The sequence below is a fragment of the Pempheris klunzingeri genome, chromosome 17, assembly GCF_042242105.1.
Source record: "Pempheris klunzingeri isolate RE-2024b chromosome 17, fPemKlu1.hap1, whole genome shotgun sequence".
Lineage (NCBI taxonomy): Eukaryota > Metazoa > Chordata > Actinopteri > Acropomatiformes > Pempheridae > Pempheris > Pempheris klunzingeri.
This window is the reverse complement of record NC_092028.1, coordinates 11,358,875-11,375,003: the sequence shown is the minus strand read 5'-3', so window position 1 is coordinate 11,375,003 and position 16,129 is coordinate 11,358,875. Positions and strand designations below refer to the sequence as shown.

Below are 16,129 nucleotides of genomic sequence, written 5' to 3'. Positions count from 1 at the left end.
TAGAGAACAACACAGGAAACTGGTTTTACATCTGAATATTTTACACTTGAGATGAACAGGGGAGGGTGTAAACCTGTCAGTTACATAATCTTCCATCTCTATCACCATCAGATCCACTCCAGTTATATCACATAGTCATCACACAGAGGCAACAGGGCCTGCTCAGGAAAACAAACATACTAGACCTGGTCTGATAGAAGCAGAAAATCTGTTTCTACATGAGCCATGCGCTCAAAAAACAAACCCACTTTTTCCACCTGTTTTGTCAAGCTAACAGGAAGTTAGCTGGATCTGTTTGGGGAGATTAGATCAGATGGAAACAGATCTGGCAGACCAGGTCGATCCCATAAATACTGCCACCATGTGCTGCTCACACAGACAATAGAGACAAGTAGAAAGACGCGGGGAGGGGGTTAACTCAGATGAGGAGGTGGCGGGGGCGGGGTGGGGAGGGGGACTCTTTAAACGTGGCTCTGCTCTGCTCTGGGAGAAGGATGGCCCAATGGTAAGGCGAGGAGGGAGTGAGTGACAGGTCGAGCAGCAAACCAGATCGGAGCAGGAAAAAAAAGTGCACAGCCCCATGGTAACTATGGCAACAGATACAGGTCGGCGCTGCAGAGCAGAGCTGGGAAAGGGAGGACGGAAGGATGAGGAGAAGGAAAGGGAGGCAGGAGAGAAAGGTGCATCTCCTTCCTTCCTTCTTCTATCCTTCCTGTTCTCTCTGTGCAGTTCATCAACATCTGAGGGTACACTATGAGGAAGGGATGGGGGGTGGGGGATAGGTAGATGTGTGGACGGGTAGTGCTGTCATGCTGCGCTGCTGCACTTCATTCAACAGCATCGCAGGAGACTGCAGCCACGCTTGCCTCAGTATTCCCACAGTGTGGCGGCCTCCAGGTCGTCGGCGTTGGCCTTCAGCACCCCGGCGTGGTCGCCACGGAGGTACTTGCCGTCTGCGGCTTGGCGGATGGCCAGCTTGTTGTAGTCGCAGAACTCGAAGAGGAAGTCGACGGGTGTGTCGCTGCTGCTCACCACCGACTGTTCGCTACCCACCATCCAGTATTTACCCGTCGAGTCTGCGGGAGGAGACGGAGAGGGAGCAGACGGATTTGAGGCGGAGAGAAGATGGTGAAAGCAAGAGTGAAACGTGTATGGGGGTGTCATGTGGCAGAGAGGTGGGGGAAGGGTGTGAAAACCAGCGGAGGAGGGGGACAAAAGATTTGGTTTAAAATTGCATTGTCTGAATTACATAATGTGAAGGCGGGGAAATTATCCGAATCAAATCCCTCTTTTTGGCACAAACGCCTCATGAGTAAATCCATAATGAAAATCCCTTAAAGAGTAAATGATTTAATCCCTTGAATGCCTGCAGGAGGTCCCTCCGCGTGCTCTGACAGGCATTACCTTTGTGTTAGCCGTGTGTGTAACATGTGCAACTTTCCACCCAACACTGACCGTCTATGCGCCGTCAGCTGAACGCCTGCACTCACCTTGCAGGCTGTAGGCTCCGTCTCTGAACTCCAGAGTGAAGTAGTCATAGGATGAGCGGTTGGAGTCCAGCGTCCCCGTCACCTTCCTGCAGCCGATGAAGCCGTGCTCCCCACGCAGCACGATGATCGGGCGGTTAATCAGCTTCATGAGGAACTCCTCAGACTCACCTGGAGACGGACAAAGGGAGGAACATTTTTACTGGAAGGTCAGAGTGTAAAAACTACTGTGTTGACATCCAGACTTCAGTTTATTTCAGTGCATTTAATCAAACATCTGCTTTTGCGCTAATATTCAAAATACCAAACTTTCAAAAACCAACACTGCTCTACAGGAGCGGCTTCTGCATCATACTGCAGCTCACCATTTGAGCTTAGTGCGCAGAGTTTTCATACATCTCATTAAAAATGTATGCAAAGCAACTTGGCGTCCTACATACCCTAAAAAGAGCACCGCAGTAGCCAACAGCTCTCTCATCAGAAACTGCAGCACGCAGTCAAAGCTCCAGCTTTGATCCACTAATGCCAACACACAGAACCTGCTTTATAATCGGAGAGTCTTCTGATCTGCTTGCTGACACGATGCCGTGTCTTGCGGCAATGAATGCAGTTGCTCTAATGGCTGAACTGTGTGTGTGTGTGTGTGTGTGTGTGTGTGTGTGTTATAAAGTCTGGGTGAGCTGGTGTTATTAAAGGAATAGCTGGTCATTTCAAGAAATGCATTCATTAGAAAGCTCTCCGATTTGAGATTTCAGTGCAGTGGTGGAAGAAGTATTCAGACCTGAAGTACCAATACATTGATTACAAACACACTAAATTACAAAGAAACTTCCTCCATTCAAAAGCAAAAATATAAAGTATCATTAGTAAAATTTCCCCTTTAGCCGCTCGAGATGGAGCCGATTATAACTTCATATACAGTTCCATAGATTAGTCCAGTGGTTGCCGTACAGTCACAAGAGTCGTCAGATGATTAATGACAGTGGGGAAGAAAGTCCCGCTGTACAGATCTGTAGTTTCTCTGGCTCTTTTTTAGATAATATAATCTAACTTTTTCAGAACAATCAGAGAAAAATTTCTCTCTGGTTGAACGAACGACTCGTAGAGAAACATGATGAGGCTCCCTGGCTTCAAACTGAACGTTGAGCTTGCCACTGTTTTTTATGCGTTAGAAAAAGTAACTAGATGCCCCAACTGTCAGATAAATGTAGTGGAGTCAAAGCTACAATATTTCCTCCTGAATTGTAGTAGAGTAGAAGTATAAAGCAGCATAAAATGACTTAAGTACAATATGTACTTGAGTACATTTTATGGTGTCACTGCTCAGGCTAATCAGTGAGTCTGCACACTCAGGAGTTTTCTCATGATGTTTCCAATCAACATGATTAACTTCAGGAAGAACATGGCAAAGGAACAAACAAAAAGATTGCAACAAAGCTGAATCCCCAACGAGTTTGACTGTTACGAAACAGAACCGCCCTCAGAAGAGCCTTTGAAGCCAAGAAACAACTGGAACATCCAGCCATGATTTAATTCCTCTACTGTCAAGCAGTGTTGAAATCCCCCCCCCGCCCCAAATTGCTGCTGAAAAGTAAATCTCTTAGCTACGTGTCATTGTCTCAACGGCTGAATCAACAAATCTCACCGACCGGCAGAGTCGATGGTGGCTGCTAGCTGGCCGTTTTTCTTGGCGGCGACGTATTTCCCATTAGCAGCCCTGAGAGTCAGCCTCTTCCCACGCCACTCAATGTCAAAGTAGCAATTAGCCGACCTGCAGAGGGAAAGAGAGGGAGGGAAAGTAAAAGCATTAGGAGGTAAGAAGGATAATTAAATTTACATGGCAGTTAGATATCCAGTAGCACAGTTGCAACTGTGCTACTGGATATCTGTGAGTGTCGGGTGTAAACACAGTCACATTTAGCTCTCCTGTTGCTCGGCTGCTTTATCCAGATCTTAAGTAATTGTTGGGTAATTGGATAGCTAGGCTCAGGGTAGAGGGATAAGCTTCACTTGTAGTCTTTGGTTAAGTTGAATCAAGGAGCTTGTTAATCCTTTCACTTGGCACAAAGGAGGCGTTTTATTTCCTTGTCACATTCTGGGGTCAGAACTCACTTTGCTTTTATTAGAGAAGCATTGAAACGGTCTCCAAAATGGTTGCTCAGGCTGCAAGAGGACTTGATGAAACAGAAGATTTTTGTGGTCTGATCCGCGAGGGGTGAACCGAGTCAAATCTCAAGAATGTGACGGAGGAATTTGGTGTACTTCCTGCAGAGCGCTCTGCAGAGTGTCCACCACTGACTCTGCTGCGTCTTATCTTAAAAAAGGAAAAAAAAAAAACGACCATGGAGTCAACTCAGGACACACACTAGCCTTACCAATCTTGATCAGGTTTTTGTTGTGCCCTGTATCACTCCTGTGCCTGGACATCTGCGTGATGACTATACATCTGCAGCTTCCATCTTTGGATTAAAAATACTGAGATTTTCAAAAATAAAAAAGGTAATTTGTAAACGTTCAATAAAAAGGAACAAAGCGCTCTACTTGGTACTCAAGTACCAAGTCCTGCATCTGTTCGGGGAAATCATCCAGGAGCTCAGTGTGAAAGGTCAAAGGTCAAAGGTTAACAGCCAGCACTCTGGCTGGACAGAGCCACTGCACATAAAGGAAAATCACTCTCTACAGGTTGAGGTCGCACACAAACGCGCTTAATCTCCCACAACATGCCGCAGGCATGACATGAGCCTCCCACACACATTCTCCAATCCCCCCACACACACACACACACACACACCATCAGACACACACAAAACTCTACAGGCTAAGAGCTGTGATGGACCAGTATCAGGTTCCCCCATCATCACACACAATCGCTGCCTCTGAGAGCAGACAGATTGGAGTAGGTGTGGTTGAGGTGAATTTTTAAAGATTCAGTGGAGCATCTGATAAGAGACACACCAATGTATGCGACACTTACTTGGTGGAGGCGGTGCACTGCAGGCCACCGTTGGCAGTCAGGGTCCAGTATTTCCCAGCGGCGGTCCTGAACGCGCACTTTCTATTTTCACGACAAATCTCCACCTGGAACACTTCCTGGTCGCCCTCCTCGTCCTGATTGGCTGACAGGTCCATACCTGGATGGGGTCAGATGGTTGGGAGGAGGGGTTAGCTAAGATGGAGGCTAGTGGGGCAGTCATGAGTCCAACATACATGTGAAGGCTGTGAACGGCAACAGAAGAGGGCTGTTGGAAGTCATTTGTACCTCATTGTGTGTGTGTGTGTGTATCGGACTGTTAGTTGCTAACACACACACACACTCGCCCCCATCCTCTGGCCAGGATCAGACATACTAAATGAGCAACATCAGACAGCTTGGATTAGAGAAGGATTTCACACAGCTGCACACCCACACACACCAACACACATCTGTCATAGTCCAGACAGACCTCAGTCCAGTTCAAAGGCTTAGTCGTCATGGTGGACGGTCACCAAACGCAGAGAGAAAACCCACAAGACCACAAGAATCTTCACTTCACAGGCAGCTACCTTCAGTGTAGGCAGCAGCAGGTCATCAACAGAAAATTAATGTCCAACAGTTTTGCCAACTTAATTGTTTAGGTCATTTAACAGGTATGATCTTTACAATGTTCACCATCTTAACTTAATGTGTGAGCATGCTAAAGTTTGCAAATTAGAGCTCAACAAGGTACAGCTGAGGCTGATGGGAAAATAAATGAGTTTTGCAGGTATTGGACGACGCGGCGCCCACAATGAAGGTCTGACAGACTGAAAGCTCAGCAATGAAAGTGATTAACTGCCCAGATTTAAATGTGCCGAAACCTTTCGTCAGCTTTCAATCAGTTGGCTATTTTTATGCTCCCAGTACCGCACAAAGATTCAGCCAGGTGAAGCGGTGGACAATGTGCGACAATCACGCTCAAGTTACAGGTATGTGTGTGTGTGTGTGTGGGATTTTTTGGAACGTGAGGACATTACCGTCCTCACATTTGTACTGATCTGCAAAGGGCTGGTTAAGGGTTCAGACTCAGGTTCACGTTAGACTAGGCCTGGGTTAGGTATTCAGTTGTGATGGTTACGTTTAGGGGAAAGGGCTGGGATGCATCAAGTCAAACCAGGGTCCTCACTAGTACAGAATTACAAACGAGCGTGTGTGCCTGTATATGCGACTGCATGTGCACAGAACACCAGACCTCATTAAAATCACATCACCCCCACGAAAGCACTTTAAGAGCAACAAAGAGGTAAATAAACATGAGTCAACTATAGGATGAAGACATACACAACCCTCCAGTGTACCACTCCCCTCACACACACTTCATACAACACAATGCGTGCCATTGTGTATGATGAGGTCACGGCGTGGTTGGACCTATAGCTCGAGGGCTGGATGGAGAGAGAGATAGACTGTCCACTGGACCGTTGTGTAAATGTGTACAGAGTGAGAGAGGGAACGAGACGGAGAGAGGGAGAAAGAAAGAAAGTCGTGTTTGAGAAAACAAACCAGAATGCTCATGTGTTCCCCATCCGTCTCCCATTTCATGTGTGACACCCTCCCCCACTTTCTCATCCCCCCCCCCCATGTTTCTCTTACAACCTCCCAACTGGCTGCAGTGGACTATGTCGGAGGGAAATCTGCCCTACAATACTGGTGATAATAAAGAACAATGTCATTGTGTGTTAAAATTGGGGATAAATTCTTTCGGGTCATGATTTTTTCAGCAGAGGGACTGGGAAAACTATTACCATGGGTTGGTTGTGTATTTTTCTCTTTGAGGGTTGGGTTCCCCAGTTATGGAGGGAAAGCAGTAGAGTGCCTTTTCTTTTTTTTCCCCTCAGCACAGATTTACAACTTAATTTGACTTTTTGCAGATTTAGCATAAAAAAAGTTGTAAATGATGGCTTTAGTGTGAGCGACAGGTCATAATGGTATATTGCTGGTCCTTTCACAGAGGTGGTACATTGCCTTAAATAGTTTGCGCCTTAGTTAAAAGAGTATTGTGCCTATTTACATTGGGCTCCTGTAACATTATCAGACTCATGGTGGGCAGTTTAAAACAAGGATCAAAACTGACACCGCGGTTTCACAGTATTCTTGGTCGGCATTCCCTTTCACACAACACATGGTGTCTCAAAATGAGTTGCACGCCATCGTCTCCAACTGAGGCCAAAGGTGTACTTTATATTAAAGATAGACAAGAACCCCAGCAAAAGCATTGTGGAAGGTGTTAGAGGAATTACAGCTCGCATATTGTGTCTGAAAAACAGATGAAAAAAAAAACATTATATATGAACGCAGCACGTATGCACACTTACTTCACGATTGAGAAGGAAAATATAACCGACCATAATGGAAACCACATGGTGCGGGGGGGGGGGTCAAAGAAGATGAAATGTAAGTTTAGCTCCAACAGACAGGGAGGGTTTGAAGGAACACATTAGAGGAGGAGTAGAGGAGGAAAGATGAGGAGAAAAAGAGGGTCAGGCTCGGCTCGCCTCCAGGATCATCAGTCACGTCGCTGAACTCCCCTTTAATCCTCGCTGCTTCCTGCTCGGCCAACACAGACACTCAGTACAGTAGCAGTGAGAGCCCATTTATTACAGAGGCAGGGGGAGAGACCGTAACCATACGCTGGACGCTTTTGCCCACTCACAGCTGGATTACTGAGTCATGTATGTCACTAATCTGTGATGTTTAATCAAAACCTGAAGTTAAAAGTTAAAAAAAGGACACATTCTTTGTCAACTAGGGACTCATAAATAACAAACAGCACAAAGTGAGTGACTTCATTCAAAAAAAGTTAAAGAAAAACTTGGAATTAAAAAAAAAATACTGAAAATGAACGGTAAATTGTTATTTTTACTGTTTGACAAATCAGTAATACATTATGTCAGTGAGCTTTATAGGTGCCAATAGGTGGCTAGCTTTCCCCCTTGTTTCCAGTCTTCATGCTAAGCTAAGCTAACTGAGTAATGTCTAACTTTGTGCGTCTAACTCCAACTCTGTCTCTAACTCTAGCAAGACAGTGAATAAATGTATTCCCCAAAATGTTGAACTATTTTTTGTTATCTGTTACTTAAGAAAAATTGTAGTTTTGAGAAAAACTACAGAGAAAAACATGAATTTCATTAAATGAAAACAGGAACTAACCATCTAAAGCCACACTTTAAACACATTAGTGGAATGCTGTATTGTGAACTGTTTATTACTCAGCTGGTTTGAATGAATTATTCCCCCCCAAAAAAATCCTTTTACAGCACAAAGAAGACTCAACTTCAAATCAAAAAGGTTTATCGTCTCGGCAACACAATTTACAAACCTGAATTTTGAGGGAAGTGTGGTGAAATTTTAGAGCAAGCCATAGGGCATAGCGGGTAAGAGGAAGTGTTGGTCTCTTTTCATTGCAGTCAGAGGCGTAGTGCCTCATCTTTACACACACACACACACACACACACACACACACACACGTCACAAGTTCTCACAAGGAAAGAAAAATACTGATGGCTACACACAGCACATGAAAATACAAGACTGACAGAGACAAAGCACTCACACTGAGGCCTGTTGCGCTTCAGCCGTGACCCAGAGAGAGGCTGAGGCTGCCTGTCAGGCTTCATCCATGTGTGTGAGTGTGTGTGTGCATTACATGCCCAGATACGTCTATACTCATCACTTAGTGATGCTCACGGAGTTATTGGAGGAGGAGGGAAGAGGGTCGTCACTTGCTGACACTTGTACTAAGTGTCCCTCTTCAGCAGACCGCACCAAAAGTAGTGACCACACATGCAGAATCCACCCAAGCCACATCAAACACACACACAATCTTCAAAACAACCCCTCCATCTTTCTGTCCACCCCACCCACCGCATTCAGCCTGATGGCGGCAGGCACAGATTGTTGGCTCCGGTTACTGTGAGCCAGCACCAGAGGCCTGCTGTGAACGCACGCGATTGTATCAAGTGCAATTGTGTGTGTGTGCGTGTGTGTTTGTGTGTGCGTCCTATTGTTCAGCAGGCCTGACTGAGGAGGCGACCAGCTGGGGCACAAACAGGGAGACAGATCATCATCCTTTGTTCTGATCCAAACACACACACAGTGTACAACGGGCCAGCCAGCCCACACACTGAATACTGTACTGACTGTAAACACTGCTGCTCATACAGTATGGACAAACTGAACACACACACCTCCCACTTCCCCTGACAACTGCAAAAAAGTCTAAAAATGAGGTCAGACATGCGAGACACACGGTGTTCTGCTCGGGGAAGCCCAACATCTTTTGCTAAATGGATTTAAAGCCCATTCTGTATTCAACGTGTCGAAAAAAAATTAACTGAAATACCGTTGGACTGCGAGTTAGTGGGCACTAATGTGGAGACACACCCAGTGCAGGGCAGAATGACACACTGGAGACCAGCTGAACCCTAACCTATAATAAAGGAGACGACATTAAGGGGGAGACGTTTCCAGGCACTCTGCAGTCGACGTATGGCACACTCCCAGCACACACACACGCATAATAACATTATGAAAAAACACACAGACAAATCACCGAGGGTCGATAAACACGTTAAAACATCAACATGCCAGCCTCCACCAAGGCTGCATAAATTGATTGCATCCCTTCTTTTTTCTTTTTTTTTTCCCTGAACTGGTGTGTGTGTGTGTGTGGGTGTGTGAGATGAGTGTGTTGTTTGTAGAGGGACAAATCATCACCCTTTACCCTGCAGGGATTAACACACACACCAGCCAAGGTCGGAGTGGTGAGTCTCATGTTTCATTTCCTGCCAGTGGGGGGGTGAAGGATACAGAAAGGGTGTCAGGGCTGAATCATGGCCAGACACAACATGGAGCCTCAGTCACAATATATGATTCAAAGCCTGATTGTAACTCTGGTTTGATGAGATGACTGATTTTCAGTTCAGTGAGAGCTTGCAAAAACTTAGAATTTTATGAGAAATCTGCTTTCCAACAATAATTTCAACATGGAGCAGCTGTTTTTAACAACTGTGGCCTACAAAAGTCAGTTCAACATTTTTGGAAATAACCTCATATGTTTTTTGGCTGAGAGTTAGAAGAGAAGATTGATAGCACTCAGTCAGTTAATACAGCCTGCCCCCGGTTAGCTTAGCATAAAGAACAGGAAAGGATGAGAAGATTGATACCAATCTCTTATTTTGTTACCTTTGGAGAAAGTCAGGCTAGCTAACTCAATATATATAACTGAATGTGTGAACCAGATAATTGTGTGGCATTTTAAATCTTTTCATGTTGCCTTAGTTGTGATCTTATAAGATTTGCAGGGACTTCATACATTCCCATTTCCACCACACCATTTCTTCTAAGAGGCAGAGAGGACCAACGGTTACAAACACCAGTCAGCACTCAGTGGTCACACCAGTAGCCAACAGGATATGAACTGCTCTCATCCATTTAAGCTGACAAACCAGCTCTCAGTCTCCACTCACACTTGCAGAGTTTAAGGGCAGAACAGCCCACTTAAAAGGCCACTGAGCTTCAGGCCAACTGACTAATAATTGTGTCTCAGGCCATGTGAGGGCCGTTAAATAGGGAATTTGTGACAATGTTCTTTCTGGGGATGAGTAGAGTGGATGTTACAGGCAGCAAATGGGCAACGGTCAGATTAGTGGCAATTATGAATGGTGCTCGCAGGAAATGGATGGGAGAGGTAGGAGGACCCTTCATGACAAGACTGCATTCTTCTGTAAGCCTGAATTTAATGGGTTTATTCAAGGTCAAGTTATTATTGATCAGGAAGAAAAGAAATGACGATAGATGCAAGAACGAGAACAGGGTTAAACAGTTGCTGGCAGCACCACAGCTGATGTCCAGAAATTAATGTCTTGTGATTTCTTTGCAGAAATGTTGGATTCTCAACAAAACAACACGCAACCCAGAATGAACTGTAATAATATTACAACATCGGAGTCGCTCAATAGAGTTGTTTGCAAAATGTTTATCATTTAATCCAATTTAGGTCAGTTAGACTGAGGTTTTTACATGTGGTTAGTCAATGTTGTCAATTACAGCCACTTAAAGGACAATTCAGCTATTTTTGTGCAGCATGGGTCTTCAATGGGTCAATCATTCATAAGTTATGATATCAGTTTTAGTGTCCCGAGTAGACCTCAACAAAACATGACCCCGACTAATGAGGAATGTCGGAACTGGAATTTGGTCTTGACCTCGATCTATAAACATTAAATCGCCAGTCGCAAAGTCAACGGCTTTGATTGGACAAAGCAGCTTTTGGACTGACCCACTTGAGCCCGCTCACGTCAGAAACCTTTCGGCTGCTAATGAAAGCCAGCAGACTTCAGCTGCCATCTTGGCTCAGGTCTGTCAGGGAAATCGCCGCTGCAGAGGGGAGTTATTAGCAGCTGTCGATTTGAAAAACATCTGGGGCCCGTTTAATTCCGCTCAACATTTAATCCACATCGCAATGATCCAGTTGTCGGAAGGGTTGAACGAGGTCTTCCTCTAAAGGTTCAGACCTCCAGCTCATCGTGGACAGATTGGAGGTGCAGGGTGGCAGACAGAGCGGGGAAGGGTGCGAGAGCACCCAACCTCCACAAGCGTCATTTGGCAAGGCATCGCATCAGTGCCTGACCTCTCAAGTCACTGTGTCACCGTCTTCTTCCCAAATCTGTTTAAGTCGATGAGCGAAACTCATTGGGATCATTTTTATGACGGTAAAATAACCCTAGGGACTTCTGTGGCACTGAAAAGTAAGTCAGTGACTCAACTCCTAGTGGAAACACTAATCAAATCAATCAAAAGGCTCTCTGAAGTTTGTAACACTAGCAGCGCTGTGAAGCAACATTTTTTAAAGCTGAAATGAGTCGGTCAGATGCTTGCTTTTAATTTTTTTTTTTAAGCCAAAAATCCATTGGTTCTCAAGCTTCTCAAGTTTTCTCCATCTCCTGTGATAGTCAGCCAAATATCTTTGACTTTCAGGCAAAACAAGCAATTTAAATGAGTCAGCTTGGGCTCTGGGAAATTGTAATGGGAATTTCCCACCATTATCGGACATTATATAGACCAAGGTGTTAAAAGAAATCTAGCAGATTTTTACAATAATTAAAACCATCATCTTTACCCTGCTTTGTTTGTATTGGCATGCACAAGCAATACATTCTTGCAGCTGGTTTCACACCATTCTGCTGAACATAACTTGACATCAGTAACGCGCAAAGGAATGTAGAGATATGCCAACAAAAAACAGAAGAGCGAAAGCCAGCAAACGACGATGTAAGCGCTGTAGTATTCACTTTTTTCATAAATCTGAATGCAGGAAGGAAATGCGCTCAACGTGTCTGCTGGACCTCGACAGACACAGCGACTTGTTGAGAAACACTGAATGTCAACATAACTTGTGTGTTTTTAAAAGGAAAACTTCACACGGCACCGTTAGTGTGGATCGGTCACACATCATGGCCGACACCTGATCTGCTTCATGAGGTCAGTATCAGTGCAGATACCAATCCATCACAGCAGACCGGAGCATTTCTACATGTGTGGAGGAAACATCAGTGATGTTTGTAGTGGTGTAACTGATGACTTGTATTATTTAGACTAATGTTAATGAAAGTTAGCAGAGCCAAACTGAGCCCAGCCCAAGCTTCTTACTTAATCATACCGACTACTAAAAGACGTAAACTGAAGATTTAGCTGCTGTAACCAGCAACTGCATGCCGAAGAGTGATTAAATGACAGTTGGAACAAAAAGTTTCCCCATTCAAGTTACTAAAAACGCATCATAACAGGACTTTTTACTGGTGCATCCAAAGACACGTCCTGAATAAATGCATTAACGTTGATCGTTTTAGTGTCACAGTGCGAGTAGGATGTTGCTGTGGCATTTAAAGTGAGCTGCACTCGCCATGATAAAAAGACATAATCTGATCTCACAGACAATGAGCTTTTTTTCCATTTGGGGATTATTAAAGAGCAATTCAAGCTCTCACTATTGAGGACGTCATCCTCCAATTCCAACAGATCAGCTTAAACTTTGTTTCCATCTCATGACCCTTTTTTTCTTTTTTTTTTATTAAACCTTTAAAACTGGCCTCCATTTTGTGCCCAAGCACCATTTATGGAGAAAAATGACGGGCAGAGAAGTGGACAAATATCCTCGTGACAAGTTAACAAAAGCAGGGAGGGAGAACAAAACAGGCTCAGTGTGAGACAGGAGGGGAAAACAAAAGGATAGACAGATCACACTTTCTGAGAGGAAGTAAAACCACCAAACCGCACAGTATTCTCACCAGTGTGCTCCTCTGACCAGAAGCTAAATATAGATTTAAAGAGCATCAATCAGTGTATTCCTATCATTCATTACACCAGACGGCCACAGCCTCCACACGTTCTCAGGCGTCTCTACCCAGATCACACCGATTTGTGCTGACTCAAGGACGTCTGTGGAGCATGATTCACGCACGCTCACTGGGGACCTTAAATCTAAGGGCCGTAGCTTCGTTTCAAAACGTTTATTTCCTATTTAGACGCCCGTGAACTGTACGGCATGAGGGATGCCACCGCTAATGACCTCAGACACACAGCAACAAGGCCTGAAGGCTGGAGGAGTGGGGGAGGAGGAAGGGGGAGGGTGAGGAGGCAGAGGTGAAGGGAAGGGAGGATGGGAGAAGACACCAGCGATGAAAGAGGCAAAAAAAAAAAAAAAAAAAAAGAATTGGAGGAAGGGAGGAGCAGAGGGCGAGGAGGTGAAAGGAGGTGATAGCGAGGAGGAGTTGGAAAAAGTAAGGAGGCGTGAGAGGGGGGAAAAAAAGGAAGAAAAAAAAAGGAGGGAAGGGAGAAGGTGGAGGGACAGGCTTGTATCACTACTCACTCTTACAGCTGAAAACCAGATGCACAAAATTAGCACACACACACACAGAGATCTAAAGGGAAGAAACCAAGGAAAATAACCAACAGTGAGCAGGTTACATTTCTACCCTCTACTCATTCATACACACAGCAGTTCATATCTGAGCGATTTGAAGAACCATCGTCTGTCAGCTGCTTTCAAAAGGCTCCAATTCTGCATTTCTATCCAGGCTGTTTATCATACAGCTTCAGGAAGGAAACACATAAAGGGACGGCTCTTTTTAAAACAGGCATAAAAGGCATTTTCATTACACTTCAGACCATTCAGATGTGAGCTGTTCTGTAGCTAAACCCCAAAATCACACAAACAGTGTCCAACACCTATGTTTTATGGAAGATGCCATTATAAATATTCCTTTATTTTATTTGTTTTCTAGCCGTATGTATCAAAATATGAAATAAGACTAAGATACTGACGGTAGAGGTTTTGTTCTAAAGCATTTTGAGTAAAGTTCTGGCTAACAGGAAAAAAGAGTGGATGTTCTAAGTGAAGTGTTTCAGTATAGATTAAAGGATGATAAAATAATGTAATGTAGCATAAGATAACATTCTTTTAAGCATCTCCTCATAAAACATCTGAAAGCACGTATTGCACGTAGTGATTTTGCAGTCCGAGACCTTACAGGACCACGTTTCCTCCCCTCTAAGCTGCTCTGCTTTGTGCCAGTTCGAGGCTGTTTTACATTTGAATGATGCCCCACGTGCACATGATGCTGTATGTGTGTTAACAGGGCCCTGGGCTCTGTGCCCTCCTTTGTTACACTCTTTTCATAGTTGTCTGTAAAACTCAGTGAAAACACAACACAGCTAACATGGAACAACACTCGTGGATCAGTTCTGTTTAAACTGGAGTGGGCTTTTGGAGGCAGTGGATGTGAAATGCACTTCGGTGTGTCACAGGCCTTTAGTGTGTTTGAGTCATTTTCATATCTAAGGATGTGGTCAGACTGGTCATTCTACAGCAGCACAGGCCTGTGTGGATATGTAGGCCATTTACATGTCCTATATCCCAACCCTTTAGGATGTGAGTGTGTGTGTGTGTGTGTGTGTGTGTGTGTGTGTGTGTGTGTGTGTGTGTGTGTGTGTGTGCAGGGGGGATGCAGTCCGACATTCCTTCACTTTAACCCTTCCTCTGCCAGGAGGATGAGATACCAACACACACACACACACACACAAGCTGTCACCCACACCACACCACACCGGACCACCACACCCACCTTGCCGGGTGGAGACGTTCCTCTCGTTGGCAGCGGTGAGCACGACCTGCGGGTGGCTCTGCTCCAGCACGAACAGCTCGTCCTTGCCCACGCGTGCGCTCTTACCGGACTTCATGGTACCGGAGGGCCCGGAGGGCGCGAGGTACCTGCCGCTACAGTCCCTGAAGGCCACCTTGCCGGAGCGGAACTCCAGCGTGTAGCCCGTGCTCTTGTCCGTGGTGGCGACCAGCGCGCCGTCGTTCCTCAGGAAGCGGTTGTCGGAGGTCTGCAGGTGGTAGCGCTGCTCGCGGAACACCAGCGTGATCATGGAGTCCACCCCCCACGGGACGTCCCGGTCGATGGCAATCTCGTCCACCTTGTCGCTCAGGTGCGCGTACCGCTTGCGCGTCAGGCTGAAGATGTTCACCTGAGGGTGCATGGCGATGTGCACGCTCCATTTCTCCGCCACAGAGGCGGTCTGGGCGAAGCAGATGATCCGGTCCTCGGTGCCGCCCAGGTAGCGGCCGTGCTGCTCGGACTGCAGGGACCAGCGGCCGTCATCATGGGCGGTGATGATGAACCGGCACTCCGGGCCCTGGCTCTCGCTGTCTCCGGTGACGTTCCCGTCCTTATCGGCGGCGATGTACCGGCCCAGATGTGACTTGAGGCAGAACACGTTCCCGCTGGAGTCGTCGCCGCTCTGCTCCAGAGTCCAGATCTGCTTCTTCTTCATGCTCGTGGCGGAGGCGTTGATCTTGAAGCCGAAGGTCTCCGCCGTGAGGTATTTGTTCCCGCAGTTGATGAGCCCAAACTGGATCTGCAGCATGTCGCTGGTCCCGTTAGACGCGCCGTTAGTTGTCATCGTCGGTTCTGTGCGCTCGAGCCTCGGACCGGTTCTGTCTGAGAGGGATGGGGGGGGGGCGGTTCTGCAAGTGAGCTCTGGACTGAAAGGGTGGGATGCTGAGCTGCCTCGCGTGCTTCTCTTTGTTTGGGGAGTGTGTGTGTGTGTATGTGTGTGTGTTGCTGAGTGGGAGTCTGTGAGCGCGCGCCGCCGGTCCTCAGTGCTCTGCCTGTCTCAGCAGCGCGAGCCCGCCGCCACAGCTGCAGCCTATATAACCATCAGTGACGTTGGGCTGCAGGCCACGCCCCCTCGGATGGAGAGAAATCTGGGAGCTGGAGAGAAGTTTTCCCCCCTCTTCCTCATCTCTTCTTTTCTTTTACTTTATCTTGTACGTGTGTGTGTGTGTGTGTATGTGCATGTGTATGTGTGTATGTGTGTGTGTGTGTGTGTGTGTGTGTGTGTGTGTGTGTGTGTGTGTGTGTGTGTGTGTGTGTGTGTGTGTGTGTGTGTGTGTGTGCGTGCACAGAAGTGAAGAAAGAAGAAGAGGTGTGCCAAGGAGGCAAGAGAGGAGGCTGCACTTTACATATAGGGGGAATCTGTATCATCATCATCATCGTCGTCGTCATCATATCTCTCTCTGTGCGCCTGATCAAATGGACTCAGCATTCAAATCATGAGGACG

The 16,129-nt window shown here is 46.1% G+C and overlaps 1 protein-coding gene across 1 annotated transcript; it reads right to left on the bottom strand.

Moving 5' to 3' along the window:
* Positions 1–867: 867 nt before the first annotated feature.
* On the bottom strand, positions 868–15,515 carry fscn1a (fascin actin-bundling protein 1a). The gene is made up of 5 exons (XM_070848238.1): positions 14,628–15,515; positions 4,462–4,618; positions 3,137–3,258; positions 1,491–1,658; positions 868–1,076 (listed from the first exon to the last, which is right to left on the bottom strand). Exons 1-5 carry the CDS (start codon positions 15,466–15,468, stop codon positions 868–870), a joined length of 1,497 nt encoding a protein of 498 aa, XP_070704339.1. The 5' UTR covers positions 15,469–15,515.
* Positions 15,516–16,129: the final 614 nt, after the last annotated feature.